Raw genomic sequence first — 22157 nt, forward strand, 5'->3', positions numbered from 1 at the left:
CTGTTCTACACACTATCACAGTACCTGAAAAAAAACCACAGTAAGACTATCTTCTGGTTTAAAAATGTTTATTTAAAAGAAACGGAGATCTATACCCAGATGGCTGGGAGAAAGAAAAAAAAATTCCTCAGTTCCACCCCCCCCCCCCCCCCCAAACCACTACTCTGCAATTTACCTTTCCCCTTAAGTTTCAGCTTCAATGTTGTATTTAAAAAAACAACCCTGAACTTTCATTTCCTTTTCCTATGCCGTTAGACCTGAGGAAATTAAGTACCTTTCTCTGAAGGGTTGCATGGGATGCGAGAAGAAACCGCAATAAAATTTATTCACAATATACAAGTATAAAAATATCTTGCTTAGGGTTCGGTATAATTTAATAACTTTTTGTTGTTTCATAGGTATCTGGGAAAGGTACAGACACATGTCCTGATCCTGTTACAAGAGGTAGAATGCCAGCATTTGGTACAACATTCCAGGAGAGAGTCAAAGTGACGTTCCTGTTTCCCCTGCAAAAGCAACAAAGACTATCAGCGCAAACACTCAAGTTAACCAATTTTATTCGTAATTACTAATATTAAACAAATTAGGATACAAATTGTTTTCCTGATCCAGAAACAATGGGCTTTTTAGTTTTGTGTAGTTACTTCATGAAGTATTGCCTATTTTCCAGATAAGAGTCTTTTTTTTTTTCTATTGCCCAACTCCCTTGGAGTTGAGCACAGCACAGAACCAGTTCTGCACAGACGAGGATACTGGAAGCAGAAGCCCAGGAGCCTATTGCTCATATTAGCAGAGCATCTTCCAGCCTACACAAGAAACAGGGGATCTGGTACCCCAAGATCATCTCCTAAAAATCAAACTACAAAGATGCAACAGACTGACAGAGTATCAGAATATAGATACCTTACCACAGCAATAAAAAGACATTTAAAATGAAGTGTATGCAAGTAAATCAAGAAACCATGAATAATAATTAAAAAAAAAAAAAAGATTTACTTACTTCAGACCATTTCCATCATCAAAGAAGAAGTACTTTGATTTCATGTCTTTTAAGAACAGCCTGGGGTTATCTCCTCTCAACAGGATCTTGTCCCAAAGCACCACCTGGTTTAGAGCCTAAAAATACAGTTGTAATTAAATCACCAAGGTACCTTACAAGATTGTATTCAGTTACTGGAATTTCATAGCATTATTCATCTAAAAACCCTGAAGCTGAAGTACATGCTTGCAATCCGCAACTAATTTAACAAAATAATGCTTTACAGAGGAGGGGAGGGGAACTAGTACTACTATACACTGAAGTCCGGCACAGAATAAATGGAAACAACAAAGAATAGCTCAATAAAACATAAGAAAGCCATATAAAATAGTCATAAGCTTTAAAGACTTACAAAGTATGATGGATTTTTCCTTTTGAATTGCAAAGGTAAGTTGCTTTCAAAGCAGTATTTAGACTTCATTTCACGTAAAGGACTTAAATTGAGCTGTCACAACACCATCTAGGTATTTAACATTTTTCCAAATTTAATGGAAAAAAAAAAATCTCTACTCTAATTGCAAGCGTAACTCCAAGAATTGTACGAACAATTCAAAAAGATGGATCCCAAACTCTTAAAATGTTTGAAGCTTTATACTGTTCTTTTAAGTGGCTTTTCGAAAAAATTCAAAAAAATATTTCTCAGTATTTGTGAGAACTAGTGATTAATGGGAAAAAAATTAAAGGACGAAACAAGACAATGAGGTCCCAGATCCTGATAAAGAGGCCTAAGAATTATTTTAGTACAAACATGATATCCACCAGCATGTATAAAATAATGAAGGTAATTTAAAAAAAAAAAAAAAAAGAAAAGTGGGGAGATAGTTTGGTGCAGCAAGTTAACAGAAAAATTCAGCGGTATCATGTTAGTGGGCCATTTCATTAAATAATTTTTCCATAGGCTGTTCCACACAGATCCTACCAGCTCCATGAAAAAAGCCTATGGCTATCCAAAGTGAAACAGCAGCAGTAACCAATTTAAAGGATGCAGCAAAGCCAATTATTTTGAGAAATACGACAAGATGACATAAGTGTATTACGGGGCCACCGTAACTGGTATGAGCAAACACTTTTATGATCGATGAACAAAAGACCCACCACACCTGGCCACACCAGAGGCCACTGTACCTTGTTTCTCACAGCAGTCAACTGCAGAACGTTAGAGAAAACTAAAACACACAGAACAAGTAAGTGAAAAAACTCATTTACAACACACTACTGCTGGTAAACAACAAGGTATGTGTTACTTTTCTCTGGCTGTGCTGGGCACGCATCAATTTCACGAGGGTGAACTTCTCACCCTGCAGCTAAACTGTCCAAGAAAACAACAACCATGAAGGCCAGTGAAAACAGCCCAAGGTAGAAGGAAACGCTGGTGCCTTAACTCTTCCCAGCAGAGCTTCAGAATGTTAAAAATAGCTGCAGTACAAAACGGGTAATTGCTTCAACTTTCTTTTCAATACTTACATTGTTTTTCGTTGAATATTCTGCAGACAAATATAGAAACAATTGTTTAACATTCCAGTCAAATATACTCTGCAGATGTATGCGAGTTAAGAAAAATACCACATTGTACTTACATAACCTTGTTTTATTTTTTACTACATCTAAATATACTACGGTAATTACAGTGAGCTCTTACCTTTCAACATACCTCATCTTATTTATAAATCAGAGGACTTTCAGGAGTTCTAATGTCTATATTTTAATCATATTAAAGCAACAGGTTTTCAGTTTGTTTTTTCTTTTTAATATTTATGAAATTTAACAGCTATTTGCTCCAATGATTTAAGAGTTCTGCATTTGACACCGCAAGCTAGTTACCATAAGCTGCTGAAAGACAATCTACTGTAAAACCTTAAACATAAAGGGCAAGACAGAATTCTTCAGTAAATATCTCCAAAGCTATTGTTTATACTACCAAAGAACCCTGGTATCCAACTGTGGATCGAGATACAATAGCATTAAACAGTATATAAATACAAAATTGATGGAGTGTAGAGAGTTCAAAGAGCCTGTAATACCCACATTAGAGAAGTTCGTAGGTGGGAAGTATTGCACATTGGAAGGGACACCAGGAATTAGCAGATTTAATTACCTACTTACTACAAAGAAAGTCAGCTTATTAGACTGGAACAAAACTCTGCTCAGATTTTTGATCAACAGTAAAGACCTGATGACTGCCATTTGAGACCATCTGTATAATAAAACTGATATTCTAAATACTTGTCTGTTGATTTAGCAATAAAATGCACCATGTGAGACTGCTAAGAAAAAGACCTTTTAACTCAACAATAAAGATTAGCTGTAAACTTTTATTTCCCACTCCTCTTTTTTATTCTATTTACCACTATCCTGAAGAATAAATTAAACAGATTCCCCAACCAGTCTCAAAATCTGTTCTATCCTGTTCCACTCACCCCAAGACTGAATCATGGTTTTAAGCTGCTAATTCAAAAGGCACTAAGGAAAGAATTAAATAATTAATTGATGCTGCTGCAAGAATGCCTAGAACTGTTTCACATCAACATTTTTCGTCATCTAACTCAAAACAACAAGCAAGATTCTGAAGATCTCCTTTGCAGGATTTCTTAACACTTGGTAAAGTTAGTCACGAATTAAGTAAGCTAAAAAGAGCTTGTGAAAACTGTCTCCTCCCCTTCCCTTTTCATAGTTTCTTTTTCTAGCTCCCATTTTATTTAGTTCTTCCTAGGACTAACAGCTTGTTTCCTTTAGTTAAGGGAGCCCATGTACCAGCAGCTCTTTACAAATTTTGTCCAAAGGGCCTACCAGAAAGTTGTATTTTACAGCTCTAGACACTGCAAGGTTTATTTACGCCAGGCATGAAAGATTAAGTCTGAGTTTTTGTAAAAAATTTTTAAAACTATTGGTACTATTAAGTCATTAAAACATGGAATCTTTACATCCACATACTGCAGGCTAATCCTTGTATAAGAACATTTCTTTTAGAGGTCCTGCCCTGCCTTGCTCTGCCTCCGCCCACATACACTGCATACAATTCAATTCACTGACTTTGGAATTTTAGTCTCTGATTTTAACATGTGTAAGTATTTCAGAGGTAAAATTCAGATTAGGAGTCTACCTCTCCTGCTTCCAGCTGATAAAAAAAAATATCCCTCTTATTCCTGTGCAACACACACCTGCAAAAGTCTGATTAACCTGTTCATCCAGCGTTCACATGCATTCAAGATTTGTATTTTGTTTGGTTTGCTTACACAATGCAGTATTCTCCAAAACAGGTAAACCGAAACACAGAGGTAATCAACGTCTTGCCTAACATGGTGACAAGAAACAGCACACAGGGAAAAATCCCAGGAATCTCAGCCCAGCTGCAAAGCAAGGCTTAATGTAATCACCTGAGGTAAAGCATGCTGCCTCCTATTTGGTTCTGACTTCTGCAGAAAAATACTGATTTTTTTTTTTTTTGTATATCAAGACCCTAAATGATTCCCTTCTACTGTCAAAAAAACTACCCAAAACAAAACCAAACAGAAACAGTCCCACACAACCCTCTTTCCGCAATAAAAACCAAACAGAGAAGCAGAGAAATACAAAAGAGAAGTTGCGAAAAGGTAACAGCAATGAGAAAGAGGCCAAAAAGTAATGTGATAAATTTTGTAGTACCTCATACATTTCCCAATACATTTCATGCTATGTAATGTTAAAGATTTGATAGTTTAACATGTAAGCAAATAAAGGATTACAATGTCTTTTTATTTTTAAAGGAAGACAGGTACTTGTATGCAAGTATTACGTGGCCAGAACTTTGAAAGCCTCACAACAAAGTGGGTTTGAAAGGTGCATTGGAGCTTCTAGATTCAGTACGACAGTCAAAATAGTATGCTACATAAACTCTGCAATTAATTCACACCCCAAACCACCAATACAAACTTCACTTAATGGTAATACTGTCCAGATGTCAAAATGCACTTCCCATTATTAGATACAGTACACTTTGCTACAGAGCCTGGTTTTAAAAACAGGCATTAAAAAACAGAGAGAAAACAACTTGCCCTGTGTCATCTACTAGAGACAGAAGACCTATTCCAAGTTCTATTTTACTGCCCTACTTTTCACTGTTTTAAATTTATATTTTAAGACAAATTGTTAGTTTTCCTCAAGTCCTGAATATCTGTAGATTGTAGGGTAACAAAAATAGATGTCAAGATGTTCTCATTTCAAAACGTTTGCAAACCATTTTTTCCATTAAGGATATCTGCAGTAATGTCAAATGTGACGAATCCCAGATCACTTCTTTCTCTAGGTCCAGTGAAGTCTTCTACATTTTTTCTAAGACAAAAGAAAACACAAGATTATTCTTTCTCATCATTTCTCCTTCATGTGTTACATAAATTATTATTCTTATTACTTATTTCCCTTATCCGTTTTCTGTACTTTCTTTTAAATACTTTTGGCTAAAGCATAATCAACATTACAAAACAAAACCTGCCTTAAAGAAATTATGGCACCCCAGTTTTGAATGACAGGCCTTGCCACCACAGTAGTCTAAGTTATAAAAATAGCCTATATACTTTTTCCTGTTAACCAAAATCTCTATCTGTATGTACCTAAACTACACCACATTTCATTTTCATAAAACATGCATTAGCCATCCCCAAATATATAAAGCTGATCGGAACACCGGCAGCATAGCTGTCTGCTGGCAACCATTTTCAACATTATTCCTTAACTTGCCATAAATAAAAGCCTCTAGTGCTCAGTCTCATACAAGACACTCCAACCATTCCGATAAAACAGAGTTTATGTTCGTAGTTCACGCAGCTTACACAAGATTTCTCCCTGGAACGTATGTAAGCAGCAGTATGAAGAAAATGCTTATTTTCTTCCACATTATGGAAGCTCATATCGTTTTGGAAGACTTTATTACAAACCCTCATTTGGAGGAATATCTGATATTGCCACACTAAACCACATTAGAAAGAGAAACCTGACAATAACAAAGACAACAGATATTTTCATACACACTCACAAAGCTTATCAATTTACCAAACTTACCCTCAGCAGGCTGGCAATCAGCTATGAACTTTAATTCCTTGTGTAACAGCCATTTTACAAATTATCAACTTCTTAGTCACATTTATTCCAGTTTGAAAATTAGTCCATTAAAATATCATTTAATTAAAACTAAGCTTAGTAATCTCAAAGGAAAAAAAAAAAGTCCACCAGCAGAAAAAAACACTTTTGGAGATGGTAGTTAAGAAAAATACCACTAAAACTTCCCGATTTAAGCCTTGCTATGAATTTCCAGCCCTTCGCAAAAAACAATATATTTTTAAATAGTAAGCCCTATCAAGCACTCGACTTCATTTCTCAATCACTGTCAATCTGGTGGAGTAACTGGGTGTGCAGAACTTCTCAGAAGATTAAGAGAAGCAACTAAGGTATAACACCTCTCATTAACACCAGATCTCTGCACCACGGAAGAGACTGGCACGGCACTACAGTTTCACCCAAATAAGAATCATAGCATACCAGGTTGGAAGAGACCTCAAGGATCACCCGGCACAGCCTTTCTTGACGAAAGACAATCTGGACAAGATGGCCCAGCACCCTGTCCAGGATGAATCTTAAAAGTGTCCAATGCTGGGGATTCCACCACTCCCTGGGGAGATTATTCTAACATCTGATTGTTCTAATTGTGAAAATTCTACTCTTCGTGTCCAATTGGTATCTCCCCTAGAGTAACTTGTACCCTTGATCCCTTGCCTTCTCCATGCGAGTCTATGTAAAAAGGGTGTCTCCATCTTCTTTGTAGCAACCTTTAGGTGGTAGTGTGCTACCTCACAGAATCACAAAATGGTCTGTGTTGGAAGGAACCTTTGAAGGCCATCTAGTCCAATCCCTCCCTCAATGAGTGGGGACGTCTTCAAATAGATCAGGCTGCTCAGAGCCCCATCCAACCTGACCTGGAATGTTTCCAGGGATGGGGCAGCCACAGCTTCTCTGGGCAACCTGGGCCAGGGGCTCACCGCCCTCACAGCCAACAATTTCTGCCTCAGATCTCAACTCAGTCTCCCCTCTGTCAGTGGAAAACCCTTCCCCCTCATCCCATGGCTCCCCTCCCTGCTCCAGAGTCCCTCCCCAGCTTTCCTGGAGCCCCTTGAGGGACTGGAAGGGGCTGGAAGGTCTCCCCCGAGCCTTCTCTTCTCCAGGCTGAACCCCCCCAGCTCTCTCAGCCTGTCCTCACAGCAGAGGGGCTCCAGCCCTCCTGGCATCCTTGTGGCCTCCTCTGGACCTGCTGCAACAATCTCACATATGTCAAGCTCATCAGAACACCCAAAACCATGCTTTTATGCCGGTTTTACACTGTTTGCAATCCTCAATCTAGCATAAATAGGGGGGTTTATTTTCCTAAGATATTAAACCAATCCAAAAGCCAACAGCAGTTCTCACTCTTTATTTGCGTTCACCCCCCCTTTCACAAAATCATACAATTGTCACAGCTGGAAGTGACCTTTAAGACCATCAAGTCCAACCATCAACCCATGTCCCTCAGCACCGCGTCTGCCCGGCTTTGAAATCCCTCCAGGGATGGTGACTCCACCACTGCCCTGGGCAGCCTCTTCCAATGCTTGACAACCCTTTCCATGAAGTTTTTCCTCATATCCATCCTAATCCTCCCCTGACACAACCTGAGGCCATTTCCTCTTGTCCCATCGCCTGTTCCTTGGGAGAAGAGCCCGACCCCCCCAGCTACCCGCTCCTCTCAGGGAGCTGCACAGAGCGAGAAGGTCTCCCCTCAGCCTCCTTTTCTCCAGGCTGAACACCCCCAGCTCCCTCAGCCGCTCCTCACCAGACTTGTGCTCCAGACCCCTCACCAGCTCCGTTGCCCTTCTCTGGACACGCTCCAGCACCTCAGTGTCTTTCTTGGAGTGAGGGAGCCAAAACTAGACACAGTAGTCAGACACAAACCCTGTTGCCACCCGCTCCTGTCACACACCAGGGGCTGCTCCAAGGCTCCATGAGCTGCTTTAGCTCGTTAACGCGGCCAAACCCGAAATGCACAAAGTCATTAGCTGCGTTAAACCACCTCATCTTCCTGTCAGCCCCGCTTCACCGCCCTGCTGAAGGAGCGGCGGCAACCGCAGCAGGCCCGTGGCGGGCGGGGCCACCCCTGCTCCCTGCCGGCCGGGCCCTGAGGCGGCGGAGGCCGGCGTGGGGCTCCCGTATTGGCCCCGGCGGGGAGCGGCCGGGAGGCGGGGACCGCCAAGGCCCCGGCCAACGGCGGCGGCAGGGAGCTCCCGGGGCGGCTGGGCCTCCCCTCACCTCTGCGGCCCTGGCGCCCCCATCCCTCCCCTCTCCCGCCCGCACTCACAGCGTGACCCGGGAGACGGCGATGCTGACGGGCACGCTCCGCTCCTTGAAGGCGGTGGTGATGAAGCAGCCGAAGGTGAGGGCCGCCATCACGCTCAAACAGAAGGCGAAGAGGGAGTTGGCCCGGGACAGCACCGTGTTCATCTCCCCGCTGGGCCCGGCCGCTGCTCGCAGGGGATGGGGAAGGGGAGGGGGGTGGCTCCGACGGGGACGCGGCAGGAAGCGAGCGGCGGCGGGTGCGCAGGGGCCGCGGAGAAAGGGGCGTGGGCGTGGCCCCGCCCCGGTTGGGCGGGGCTTGGCGAGGACACGCCCCCTCACATCGCGCATGCGCCCGCCCCTTCCCCACCCCCTCCCCACCCGCGACATGGCGGCGCGGCCGGGTTGCCTCAGGGACCGGCGGGTCCTGGGTGGCCATAAGGAGCGCCCCGGTCCTTGACCACTGCCGTGGGCCCTTGGAACAGCACGTCCGCATCCCCTGGGAGCGGTACCCGGGGTTGGGGCTGCTGTTCCGGACTCTCGCCGTTAATTATGACAGTATGGATGCTTGTCCTAGTTCCTTTGTAACTCTGGGGGACGAAAAGGAGAAAAGAAAAAGGGTTGTAACGTGCTGGAGCACTTTCTGTGCATGAATTATTTGCCACCTGCCATGTTTCTTAGGTATTCTTTGCACAGGGAAGTTGGTATTTGTAGCTCTGGTGGATTTCTGCATTTATTTAATAAAATGTAAATCATATTTTGAGGTGAAAGCTTGCTTTTTCTCTTGATATCACTGCTTTCACTTGATATCTTGCTTTCACTGGTGGTATGCCTTGCCATTCCCTACCTTCTTTCCTATAGGAAATATCCTATAAGATGTTCCTGTTGATTTGCCTGTGTTACACACACTCAGCACGTAAATCATCTTATCTGGAAACCTTTAGTAGCCGGACGTGTAACTGGAATCCTTTTTCCTTCCCAGCTGGCCCTGTGGCTCCGCGCCGTCTGCAGGACGAGGCCGGTTTTCACCTCGCTCCTCCCAGTGCGGCGATGGCGAAGCTCGGCTGAGGCGGTGAGAGGGTTGTCATAGAGTCATCGAATAGTTTGGGTGGGAAGGGACCTTAAAGTCCACCCGGTGCCACCCCCTGCCCTGGGCAGGGACACCTCCCACCAGCCCAGGTTGCTCCAAGCCCCGTCCAACCTGGCCTTGAACCCCTCCAGGGATGGGGCAGCCACAGCTTCTCTGGGCAACCTGGGCCAGGGGTTCACCGCCCTCACAGCAAAGAATTTCTGCCTCAGATCTCATCTAAATCTCCCCTCTTTCAGTTTAAAACCGTTCCCCTTCATCCTATGGTTCCCCTCCCTGATCCAGAGTCCCTCCCCAGCTTTCCTGGAGCCCCTTTAGGGACTGGAAGGGGCTGGAAGGTCTCCCCGGAGCCTTCTCTTCTCCAGGCTGAACCCCCCCAGCTCTCTCAGCCTGTCCTCACAGCAGAGGACGTCTCTGTCCTCTCGCAGCCCTCCCAGCATCTCTGTGGCCTCCTCTGGACCTCTGTTGCAACAGGGTCCCAGCTCCTCGTCCTCTTCCTTGACACACCTTGGCGCCCATTCCTGCTCCACGGACCTGCATCATCACCAGACTGAGAACCGAGGGGGGAGAGACAGTCTGTAAAATGGCTTATTTTTAACGTATTTCACTGTATTAAGTACACCAGGCCTGATTAACATGGATTTCTCAGGGCGGACAAGAGGTGTCAGCAGCGGTTCAGTTATATTTAGCTTCCCAGCCCTAAGGTTTCAATGCAGTGACTTGGAACTGGAGCGCAGATCCAAGGGTCTAAAAATGTTGGAGGCCTCCTGGTGACTGAAGGGACAGGGAGAAGAAGGGGTGGGCTGTCAGGCCATTCTGACCTGTGCGTGTTCTGGAATGATTTGCTGTTTCTTTTCCCCTCAGGTCTGTGACTCAGGGAAGAAAAATCTTTGCAGATAAAGGTAGGGAATAGAAGAGGAAAAAGTACTAATGTTCTGCGTTTCCACTGACCTTAAGTATCTGTAGCACGTATCTGTAGGACCTTAAGTATCCCCATTTATCACTGAATGTAGGACATGAAAATATCTATGGGGACATGCCTTGCAGTTGGGAACCTCATTTCCACTGAACTGTTGATTTCTGTGTGTCTGTGCATTTGCCGTAATGAAATCAGTCACAGGCCCCAAGAGGGCAGGCTCTCCAGCAATATTCATAGAATCATAGAATTATAGGGTTGGAAGGGCCCTCTGGAGATCACCCCGTCCCACCCCCTGCCAGAGCAGGGTCACCCAGAGCAGGTGGCACAGGAACGCGTCCAGGTGGGGTTGGAATGTCTCCAGAGACGGAGACTGCCCCACCTCTCTGGGCAGCCTGTGCCAGGGCTCTGCCACCCTCACAGCAAAGAAGTTCCTCCTCATGTTTAGGTGGAACTTCCTATGTTGGTGCCCGTTACCTCTTGTCCTGTCGCTGGGCACCACTGAGAAGAGCCTGGCCCCATCCTCCTGACACTCACCCTTTAAGGATTTATAAGTGTTGATAAGATGCCCCCTCAGCCGTCTTTTTTCTAGACTGAAGAGACCCAAATCCCTCAGCCTTTCTTCATAAGAGAGGTGTTCCAGTCCCCTCATCATCTTGGTAGCCCTTTGCCGCACCCTCTCCAGCAGTTCCCTGTCCCTCTTGAACCGAGGAGCCCAGGACTGGACACAGTGCTCCAGATGCGGCCTCACTAAGGTCAGCCCCCAACCTGTCCTGGTGCGGGGGGTTATTCCTCCCCAGGTGCAGCACCCTGCACTGGCCCTTGTTGAATTTCATAAGGTTCCTCTTTGCCCAACTCTCCAGCCTGTCCAGGTCTCTCTGTATGGCAGCACGGCGTTCCTATCATCATATATTCTGATGATAAATTCTGGCGGTTTGCATTTGGTAATTCTCAGCCTTCCTGATATTCCAGAAGAGTTCCAGAAACACAGAGACTTTCTTGTGTGAAGGTTTTTGTTGGTTTGTTATTATTTTATATTTTGATTTGTTATTCAGAACATTAATTGTTGAGAGGTAAAGGTTTTTGATTTATGGTCTGGAGCACAGTGTTACTGAATGAAACCTTGGACAACAGTTACTGAAAAGTGGGTACTTTTCCCCCAAATATTTGAAGACTTAGAAGCAACAAGGAAGCTTTTACTGCAAACTGTGGAACCTAAGCATTTCAGCTGTGAAATCTCTGCTGTAATCAAAAAGATAGCTCCAAATGTGCATGCAATTCTTTTCTTGTATCTACAAACAAAACGCTCAGTTGCCTTTGCTTTTGCTTTTAGTTCTTACAGTTCCTATTTAGAGTTTTTCATTAGGTACAAACCAACTCTGCTGCTGGGGAAAACTTAAGTAATTAAGGCAGAACTTACAGGAGTAAAATAGTGCAATTTCCACAGCAGCAGTCAATACCTAAAGAAGACCAAAATCAAAAGGTTTAGGCAAATTAGTATGTGTTTTTAAGACAAATGAATAAATATGGCTGTTGCTTATGTATTTTTGGATTTATTTTAGTAGAGCCCTTAAATAAATGTTACTTAAAAGCACAGTGTGCCGGGGAAGACAGATGGTGTAATTTATTAAGGACTGATCTCTTACTGTTTCAGAACACAGAAACCTTCTGTAGCTTTTTGATGACTGAAACCTTGCAAAATGAGGAGAAAAAATCTGAAACAAAGAAGGCAGTTGTGAAGGAAGAAGGGAGGAGTATTATTCGCAATAGCTGTCTGCTGGCCAGTTCCAATTTGTTCTGTGAAAACTATAAAATCTGGGGGGGGGTTGGTAAAGAATAGTGGCATAATATTAATGGCAGAAGTCGCTGTCAGCTATCTAAGTTGTGTTAGTCTGAAGGGGTCAAATACTATCCTTATGAAAACAAATATATAGAATCTTGGGGATGCAGAAGAGTTTGGGAGACCATTTCCAAGAGGCGGTGGTGTAAGGTATTCGGTGTGGATATTCGGTATCCCTGAGCAGTGTACTCAGGCCCAGGCCAGCAGAGCACCTAAGGCCGGTTCTTACTTTAAGGAATTTCCTAATTTTTCATTACAAACTAATTGAACAAAATGCAGAGATTTGATTGGGAGCAGGTCTGAAATGTAGAATTCTCCCTCCTTCTTCTGTTCTTCCCCAGAATTGTCCTACTTTGGAACTGTGTTCTTTTGCGCTCTTTGATCTATTAATCATGTGGTTTTTTTGTTTTTTTTATAGTGTTGTCACTTCAGCAGGATTGATCCCCCTCAGCAGCTGATGATCAGAGTGGTCTTCTGAGAGAGAGCGGCTTGATGCCTTTGGTTGAGATCTTTCGACTTTGATGTTCAGGTTAGTGAGTGATTCCTTTAATCGTCTGTAAACAAAATAGCAAGTGTTGGCACTGACTGTCCACGGAGATTGCTGTGAGTTCTTTGTTTTTCCGCTGAAGACGGATCAGCTCTAACAAGGTACACGCAAGCAGAACAGTTTGTGTCCAGGGCCATGTATATACTTCCTAAATATCAGCATAAAATTCTAAATCCTTTATTGAATTTGCCTTTTATGAATTATTGAAATGTTAGCTCTTTTAAGAGACAGTAGCAACACACAGCTTCTTACGCAGCTCTGGGTAATAAACGTGGCCGTGAGCAACTTGGGGAATTTTTGTCTCTATTGCAACAGCCCCCTTCCAGTTTGCACTTCTTCTGGGTGGGCTGTTTTTACAACTGGCCTGGAAAGGCTGTGGCTAAGAGAAGTCTTTCCAGACTGCGTTGAAGGGGTTTTGTTTTTAACCTTCTTCTCACCTCCATTTTTTTTCCTTTGGATCTACAAAGTATGGAGAATAAGAAGATAAGCAAGTAGAAATTTTGACTTGGCTCTCTGTTCTTATTGCTAGTCCTCCAGCAAGAAAATTTCAGAGAATTTTAAATTTCTGGTTTTGGAATGAACTTGATATTTTATAACACTGTCTCATTTAGCGCCGTACGAATGCTTAATTGGACATGGAACCACACATTCTTGGCTCCAAAACTAACTCCAAGTGTGTTTTGGAGCCCAACAGAGTTCATTTTTGGCTCCTGACAGGTTTGCCGTTGCCCATCCCGTGGCGTACGAAGCCATGTTAGGTAAAGTCCTCTCATACATCGCTGATTCAGCCAAAGCTTTCACGCTTCATTGTGCTTTGCATTCTGTGGCAAGAAGCCTGGGGGCTACTGGTTCACCTCACTCTAGTTTTACCTCGTTTCCTACGTCAGTTACGACTCCTTCATCACAAAGTATTTTTATGTCACTTGTAAAAGCACCAGGCAGAGACTGTCATGCCTTGGCTTGAGGAAGAGAAAGTTTTGCTAGCTCTGTCACGATGAGATCACTTCACTGATCCCACTTATAGCGCATGGAAAAAACTTTTCTGATATGAACGCTAGCCATGGGAGTCAGCGTATAGTGACCGAGCCACGACACGTGCAGAATCATCTTTTAACTCTCATCCCTACTAAGTCATGACATTGACTTTGTAATTTCCTTTTATTAATACCCTTCGTAGGCAGCAGAATGTACTTTACGCATAAAGGAGACAAATGAAACCACTTTTACTTAGTCTAGAAGAAAACCTGGCAAAAGTTTGAAGAAAGCGGGTACAAAGTTAAAGGAAACGGATAGTTTCACTGTTTTTAGAAACAGTTTGTAATGAAGAAAAAAAGAAATCACTTAATCAATTAAAAATTAGAAGACAAACTATAATGTAGAATAAAATCAACAATTTTGAAATTAATTCAAATTGGTGATGGAGAACATTTGCAACTCAGAAATACTATTTTGAGCAGACTTTTTCACTTTAGAATAACTGACAAATGTCTTATCTTGATGACATAATTTAAAGGCTTTACACATAAATAAATAAAAAATAACTGTAGATCCAAAATAGTTTCAAAAGTCCTGGTAGTATTAGTTCAAACAGCTGAGGAGGTCTGTCTGGGTTTCCGAGTGGCAGAGAAGAGGCATTAGGTGCGAATCTGGTCTTTTGAAAACTGTCAGTTGAAACAGAAAATTTCTGTCAAGTCCGTTTCTCTTGTGCTGACTATACATGTGATGGGAAACAAATCTTCACATTGTGGCTCTTCTGGGATTTTCATGTTACCGATGTAGTTACTATTTATTTAGAGACAGCTGTTTAATGAGAATACGTGACGTTTTGCCGTTCATTAAAGAAAAGATTGACTGTAAAAACTGCGGAAGCACCAGGTTCAGTTAGATGAACTTAGATGAACAGGGTGGGTGCACTGCCTGCTAGAGAAATGAGAAATAGCAAAGGCAGTTCTGTCGAGCGGGTTCAAATATCAAAAGCGTAGTAGCGGTAGTACCACATACCGCAGGCAGAGGGTGAGTCAGTTGCTGAAGAAGGAATCTGGGAAGTTCTATAGGCATGCGGTTGGGGATGAAAACATTTGTTTGGACCCAAGAAGGGAACTATGCACAGGGAAAGAGATGCAAAACGAGGAGACTCTTCAAAGTCTCACTGATACAGCCTTATCAATACGTTAAGCCATCAAAGATTACAGCTAAATATCCTGAAGAGGCAGCTCGTATGTGCATTTTGACATTACTCTCCCCTCATAGTTTGCTACTGTAGCAGAATGGGGTGGTAGGGGGCGAGAGGGCTTTTTTCAGTGTGAAGTCCAAAACGTTAGTTTAAACTCATCAGCAGTTTAACTTGCCAGATTTTGAACTGAGGTGGCTGAATACCACCGCACATTCCTACCCGTGAATTTCCAGGAAGGGAGAAGGAGGGGCAGGAACCTTCAGCGGAGGAATGGAATGGGCAGCTGGAGGTGGGAACCTTTTAAGCTCCTGGGGGACAAGATTTGCTAGAGTTTGTCTGTCAGCAGGCTGTGTGTGCCTGCTCTCTGACACGTTTCTGGTTTTAGTAATGTCTCCAAGTACTCACATGACTGACTTTGGAATCTTCTATAATACTCTTATTAATTGGGTTGCATTCGGTATCCAAACAGGACTGCAATAAATGCTGTAGGACAAACTTACTAGGTTTCTTAGCAGAACTCCGATTGAATTTATTTGTAAGCAGGTCAGTTATACCTGCTTCCCTTGTGTACAGAACTTTACTGTCAGTGCTTAGATGGACTGGCCAAGCAGATCAAGCGTGCTCATGTGATAATGTTGCTGATAGCAGGGCTTGTTTGATATTAGACTTGGTAGTTGAAGTGGAATCTATCACCATTGTGAGAAGCAGCTATCCAGTGGGTGTATAACAAAGTGATACAGCTTTAAAATGTCTCTGTATTCTTTCAAAGAACCGAGAAAGTTAGAAAACTGGAATTTCATGATTGCTTGAATATCACATACATGTGAGAATGTCTGCTGCATCTAGAGATACTGATTGATATTTAAATCCTTGACCACTAATTCCATCCTCTGGAAATCCCAGTATGTAAGTCGGGATGTTAGAACTATTTTCTGAGATTGGAGTAGTGTTTTCAACAGACAGGAAAGACAAAACGCCTGAATAAAGCCGATTTAAATTCCTTAAAAGTTAGCAGTAGAATAAGCAAACTTTCTGTGATGTTAAAAATGAAAGGTTGCATCATTCATGTACCAGAAGAACTTGATTTGTGTAAAACCCAAACTGTGTCAGAGCACTGGTTTTAATACAGTGGAGGGGGAAAAAAAATGTACTACCGTATCCACCCAGAAGCATGATTTTGGACTTTCCGGAGCAGTTTGAGAAGTGATTGAAAATAAAGTGCTACACCAAAATATAGAGAGAAACTATTTACGTATTTGTGTAAGATAAATTTTTGTGCGTTAAAGCTTTTTAAATGGTGTGTTTCATAGCATTATGAGAGAAGAGGAATGGTTTCTAAATACATAGCTGTTCAGTGGAATGAGTGTCAAAAGTCAGAGCGTGACTACCAAGAAGAGGAGGGTAACACGTTTTAGGACGCTGACTTTGACTTTCCCCTGTTACAGTGTTTAAGATGTAATTGCATGGCATTTTGAAAGAGGTTTTGGGTGATCAGAAGACTAGCGTGAACGATGAAAACTGCAGAAATCTGAATGAAGCATAACTTTGGCTATCAGTTATAATTCACGCTGCATTGTTTGTGTAGATTCTGAAGTGACGTAGCATGAAGGTACTTCAGAAGAAAAGCTGTAAAAAGGAGATGTAGGCCTTTGGTTTGTTTGTTTTGGAGTGTTGCGTTTGCTTCAGTTGGCAACAGAACTCTCGGGTTTTTGTGCTGAGAATATGGCTTCGCCACGAGGTCGAGTACATCCATAGAATTTTTAAAGATAGCAACAGGGTGGAGTGAAAAAGCAGTTCAGATCTGAAGTGAGCTTGGTCTACTCTGGGCGAAACTTTGTCTTCTCTTACTTTTCTTCTTTTTATCCCCCAGAACAGCTGCACAAAGTCTGTACTCTGGCCACCTCCTCATGTTTTACAAAGAAAGAGCAGTGTCTGGGCTGTGCTAATGGGCTTGAGCTCCTGGTTGGTAAAGAACGCAGCAGCTCTTTGATGTCTTTCAGTCACTCCCAGTTTCTGAATTTCTTGTAGCTATCAGCTAAATATGATTTGTTTGTTTTTCTATGCCTAAGCATAGACGCATAATATCCTTAACTTACGACGGATATTACTGAAAAGAACATGTAATATTTTTTTTTAAAGTTATTTCATGGTATATCTGTATTTTTTTGCCTTACCTTCAATGTCAACTTAAGGTAACATTTTGCAGAACAACGTATATGAGCAAATACATTTTCAAGTGGTTGCTCTATATCTAGATTTACTCAGTTCAAATGCTTTGAATAGGAAATAATAGAAAAAATTGCTTAAAGAACATACATCAAGGAGGAAACAACATAAATAACATTCAATAACTTCAGACGGGTCAGATAAAATTTCAAGTATTGAGGATTGGCGTCCCATACACCTATTAAATACAAGTCAGCAGGTCACTGAGCAGGTCGTTTCTCGTGCTGAATTAGACGTTGCCTTTTTGGTAGCTCAGGCTTCTCAGCATTTTTGAGTCCTACATCAAGCACTGTGCGCTTACATCAGAAGCTCAGTACTAGAACTAGTGGCTTCTTCCTGATTTTAAGTTAAACTCTTTCCGTTCCGACGTCGTCGTTTTTGAAATTTCTCCTGGTCCGTAATGTCTGCTGTATAAAATAATGCATTCTTTAAAGCACATAAGAGTTCCCGTTCCTCTGCCTGGCATCCTATTTCATGAAATCATCTTGTTATATTTGTTACTAGCCAGACGTTTCAAAACCAGGACGACTGTTTTGACTTCTTGTGTAGTTTTAGCCAAATCTCTTCTATGTGGAGAAGGACATGCAGGTGAAGTGTCATGCAAATAATTCCTTATACTGTATTGCATATCTCCTCTTTAAAAAAACATTTTCACTCTCAGACATTTATATGCATCTCCAAAATACTGAAGGAAACTGTTAAGACTAACTGTAACAGAATTTGTGCCGTGAGTATAATTACTCTCCTACAGCCTATACTAGTCTAAATTTAAAGATACTACTTTAAAAGATTTAATTAAAAGTAAATGTATTTTCCAGAACTAAAGACAAAGTATATGGCATAAAGAAATCGTATTTCTAAGGGTTTTATGGTCTTTAGTATTAAAAAATGTCTTCAAAGATTAAATATTATATCGGTTGTGTTTTTTGTCTTGTCTCTCTCGCCTTACCAAAAACTAAGCACACCAGTCTTCTAAAGCGTTGAGGGAGAATTGCCAGAATAAACTAAAGAGTTTATTAATGTGGTTGTGTAATTAGTCGTAGAAGGTAGAGCATATTTTTCTCTAATAGTTGCTCACTTTGGTTGTGGGTAAATCGCATTAGATTTCTCAAGCAGTTGGAATTCGTATAAACAGGTGCTGCTGCTGTGAATGCTTTATTTCCGCACTTGGCCACTACACAGGAAAGCTGTAAAGGGCAGCATACTCCGTCTGAGCTCTGGAGTTAGAAATTAACCACTTTTACAGGCATTATAAATGGCAATATTGCTATCTTGGATATACTGCTTATGTCCTTTAGAAATGATAACTGGCCAAGCTACATGGAAAAGGAATTTAAGCCGACAAATTCCAGCATTTGAAGTTTTTTAAGTGGCTTTAAAATTAAAATAGTCAATTGCCAGAAACGGGGAGAGCATACCAGAGAAATGGTTACGTTGTTCTCGTTTTATTCGCGGGGGGTATGTCAAGCTAGGGGGATCCTTGTCTGTCACGGTATTACGATGTTCTTAAAACAAAACAAAACTCTTAGTATTGTTTATCTGCAGCGTAGCTCGGTGCCGTTTTCCCGGGTGCTATGAGAAAACCTGAAATGTTATAATAATTTTACATGCTATGCCTTTTGCAGCCATTAAGTGAGTGAACAGCCAATATTTCATTTTATTTAGGTTTGTTATCCAAATTTTGTATTAAAAGAAAAATTATTAGTTTCTGTCTTGTTTTCACCAGAATGGCAGTGTTTTGTTAACAGCACCGAAGCCATCTCCAGAGCACTCCTCTTGAGGGGTCCTTTTCAACCCACTTTACAGGTGAGGAAATGAGGCAGAGACATTTCATTCCCAAAAGTCAAAATGCTACGGGGAATGTGACTGTCCAGATCAAGCCACTGCTCTTTTCGAGTGTTCTGATATTTGTATACCGGTGTACGTTTGTTACGTATTGCTGATGCGTTTCTATTTGGAATTCCGCACTGCTCCAACAGCTTCACGTTGCCATGCAATAGAAAATTTGGAACATTTAAATATCATTTTTTTACGCTCTTCCCTGGCATGACATTGCCTGTCACATCCTTTATTTATTTACTTATGCTTCTACTTTCTGATTTCCATTATAGCGCCTGGAGCTTTCTGTTCCCGGTTCTCCCAGTCTGCCCGGGCTCGCTCCCAGCTATTTTGGGTTCAGTTCTCAGCATTCACATTGTTGATTGTTCCAAAATGCCGTGGGAGCGTTAACATCTGAGCACTTGCTCTGTTTTCATGAGCGGGTGCCTGGTAGCATGGGTTTGCCAACGAGCTCTAATGGCACTTGCTGCGGAGCTCTCGTGGCCTTAGATTAGGATACGCTCGGTTGTCCTGTGCACTTGGGAGAGCTTCCAGTTAAGCTGGCACTTCTAGAGCTTTAAAAAAGAAGAACTATTATTAGGAGAGTAATTTTGCCAGCTTCTTCTGAGCATGTGTGAACTGAAGTTCTCAAAACTCAGGATTTCTTTCATTTTTACGTAGTTTATCGCTAAGAAGGGAAACTTTTGAGAGGACAAAAGGCAAGCTTTGATACAGGAATAACCCTTCTGCTCTCTTTTCACGTTATTTCTAAAACATAAGTTTTATCAATGAGGGTTTTTTAAAGATCACTTAACAAAATATTCTATGCACCCACAGCCTGATTTTTGAAAAGGTTTTTGTTGTTTTTGTTGAGCCTTTACAGAAAAGTTCAACCTGAAGAAGACAACCTAAAAACTGAGAAATTTCTTTGCGGTGATTTATCTACTGCAGTTGTAAGAAGCAGGAAACAGAACTGTAAGGCGAAGATTAACTCTGAGCGCTGCTGTTAACTCCAGCTGTTATTGATAATAATGGCTGTTTGGGTTTTCACCTCTGTAAAGAAAGACTATTTTGCTAATTAATAAAACATGGGAGAAGTCCGGATGAGAAAGCACAGCTACTGCATCACATAATGCGGAGTCAGGGAAAAAAAGGTGTCAGGTAAAACACTCTGAAGAAGAAAAATGTTTTCCATGAGATAATTATGAATCTTCCTTATTCTTCACGGTACATTTGCAACACAGGTACTTAGGATGGCTGGGGAATTCCGTGGACTGGTGGAGTTAAGCTTAATAATACTAGTAGAAAGATGGAAGAAGCAAGACATTCCAACACTGGATATGTTACTAAGGAAAATACCATTTCTATTAATGATTGAAACGGAAATTGGCAGTGGTGGCTCAGAACATAATGCCTATTTATCCCTATGGAAAACATGACACCTCAATGCAGTGTCAGATAACAATGTGCCAAATATAAAAAGGGATTTTCATTTGGCATTTTAAGTACTCACTCCTGCTTCTAACTATGGTATGAGGAGAGCAGTTCCTATTCTGGCTGGATGAGAAAATGTCTATAAATGAAATTTAGGAGAAAATGCATATATTTTTTCACAGACTAATCTAGTTTACAGGGTAAACTGCCTTTTAATTGCTTTTTCTAGTTACTGTTTTGACTTTTATGCGGATTAATTTTTTTCAAAGAAAAAAGACTGAACGTCTGTTTCTCTCAAGATAAGCACAATTCAGTTCCTCTCTGTTAAAAAATCTTGATGCTTATTTCCAAGCACGTTTCCTTTTATCATTGTCTTTTCTTCATTTCTATAAGTTTATTTGAATGTAGTTTCCAGAAAATATTATAGTTTCTTACTCTAATGCATTACTCCTGGAGCCAGATGATAAGAGGTGCTTTATGTTGCCACTTTCCTTTCAGAAATGGGATTTTGGATCGTATCCTTGATGTCTGCTGTGCTCTTCGTTGGAGTCTGGGGATCTGCAGCTGCGGGGGCCTTTGGCTCGTGCCCTCTGGTCCCGAGGGACGGTTGCCAACATTCTAAAATGCTTTTTTTCTGGCCATCAAACGAGAGAATCCAGCGTAGAATAGAAAGGAGTGTTTCAGTTTAAGATTACTGTGGGTATTTTTAAACTAGACTTAAAGACACTATTTCTTTTATTTAAAAGGAAATGTAAAAGTTTAGGCCAGGACCCTTTCCTATGCTGCTGCGGTTCTTTATTTTAGGGTTATAGCTTACTTTGGGATCCCGTTCTGTCCTGCAGCTCCTCCGTTTGTATCGTGTTGTGACACCATTGTATACTCAGCAGTTACTCACACTAATGGAACAATTTGTGCCTAACTGCTGATGACCATGAGTAATATCTTTACGGTATATAAGCAAATTCATTCTTAAAAACTCTGAGGAATTTATATTCCCCTTTCTAAAACCGGCCAGGAAATAAAGCCGGTTGTGTCATAGGTTTAAAATAACATGATGCAGCACAATGAAATGTGTATGATAAGCATAAATTTTCCATGTTGTATATTTGCCATTGCATTGATTTAATTTTAATTGCATTTTAATTAATTTAATTTTGGGTGCTCCGAGATCTTATTTCTAAAAATATCCAGGAGCTTGATTTTTATAGTCTGCTCTTTTTGTGTATAATTCTGTGAGCCACGTATACCAGATATTTTCATTCAGCCTGAACAAAATAGTAAGAGACTGTCAAAGCCGGTGGGTATTAAATCCCTGTTTCTTTATTAATGTGTATTTCAAATATTTACTGACGTGGTTCTAGTTTTGTCAGAAAACATATAGTAGTCTAACATAAAATGAAGTACTTAGAAGCAGGAGAACTTAGTTTAGCAAAAATTGATTACCTGAGTTACCTGGTTTAGTACATGAACTTGTAGTTCTTGGTAATAATACTTTTGACAGTGGATTTTTAAACATGTGTTAATAGGCTAAATAAATGAATTAGAAATGCAGAATTTGGAATGAAACAGACCTTTTGAGTGGAACAAGTACAATCCAGGGTCTTGGAACCTGTGGCTGTTATATTCCGTCCCACTGGAATATCACCAGGCTAGCAGGAGCGGTAGTGAACTCAATACTATGTACAGTATAAATAATCGTCATATTTTGAGCAGCAAGCATCATGACCAGCTGATATTTTCTTTCCTCA

At 41.5% G+C, this 22157-nt stretch overlaps 2 protein-coding genes across 14 annotated transcripts in view; one reads left to right on the plus strand and one right to left on the minus strand.

The window, feature by feature from the left end:
* Positions 1 to 348: 348 nt before the first annotated feature.
* On the minus strand, positions 349 to 8680 carry SPCS3 (signal peptidase complex subunit 3). Its single transcript, XM_074588428.1, has 5 exons — positions 8394 to 8680; positions 5274 to 5347; positions 2504 to 2580; positions 1001 to 1116; positions 349 to 506 (listed from the first exon to the last, which is right to left on the minus strand). The coding sequence occupies exons 1-5, from the start codon at positions 8534 to 8536 to the stop codon at positions 374 to 376; spliced, it is 543 nt and encodes a 180-aa protein (XP_074444529.1). The 5' UTR covers positions 8537 to 8680; the 3' UTR covers positions 349 to 373.
* The window catches only part of ASB5 (ankyrin repeat and SOCS box containing 5), a 44351-nt gene continuing 30587 nt past the window's right edge, over positions 8394 to 22157 (plus strand). Inside the window, exons 1-6 of one of the 13 annotated variants that reach the window (XM_074588413.1) lie at positions 8394 to 8468; positions 9351 to 9440; positions 10320 to 10357; positions 12630 to 12740; positions 18884 to 18963; positions 20908 to 21105. The gene's annotated coding sequence lies outside the window, so the exon portion shown is untranslated. Of the gene's footprint in view, positions 8469 to 8741; positions 9050 to 9350; positions 9441 to 10319; positions 10358 to 12629; positions 12741 to 18883; positions 18964 to 20478; positions 20610 to 20907; positions 21707 to 22157 lie in introns of those variants that run through there. The other 12 variants (XM_074588414.1, XM_074588412.1, XM_074588417.1 and 9 more) reach the window with 12 other exon arrangements.

This window comes from Larus michahellis, chromosome 5 (assembly GCF_964199755.1).
Source record: "Larus michahellis chromosome 5, bLarMic1.1, whole genome shotgun sequence".
NCBI lineage: Eukaryota > Metazoa > Chordata > Aves > Charadriiformes > Laridae > Larus > Larus michahellis.

Bases quoted from the DNA above. Each gene is read 5' to 3' on its own strand.
- SPCS3 (XM_074588428.1), bottom strand. From the start codon at position 8,536: ATGAACACGGTGCTGTCCCGGGCCAACTCCCTCTTCGCCTTCTGTTTG. The intron at 5,348-8,393 runs GTGAGTGCGGGC...CTTTTGTCTTAG, and splicing joins GCCGTCTCCCGGGTCACGCT to AAAAAATGTAGAAGACTTCA. The intron at 2,581-5,273 runs ATATCCTTAATG...TAACTCGCATAC, and splicing joins CACATTTGACATTACTGCAG to ATCTGCAGAGTATATTTGAC.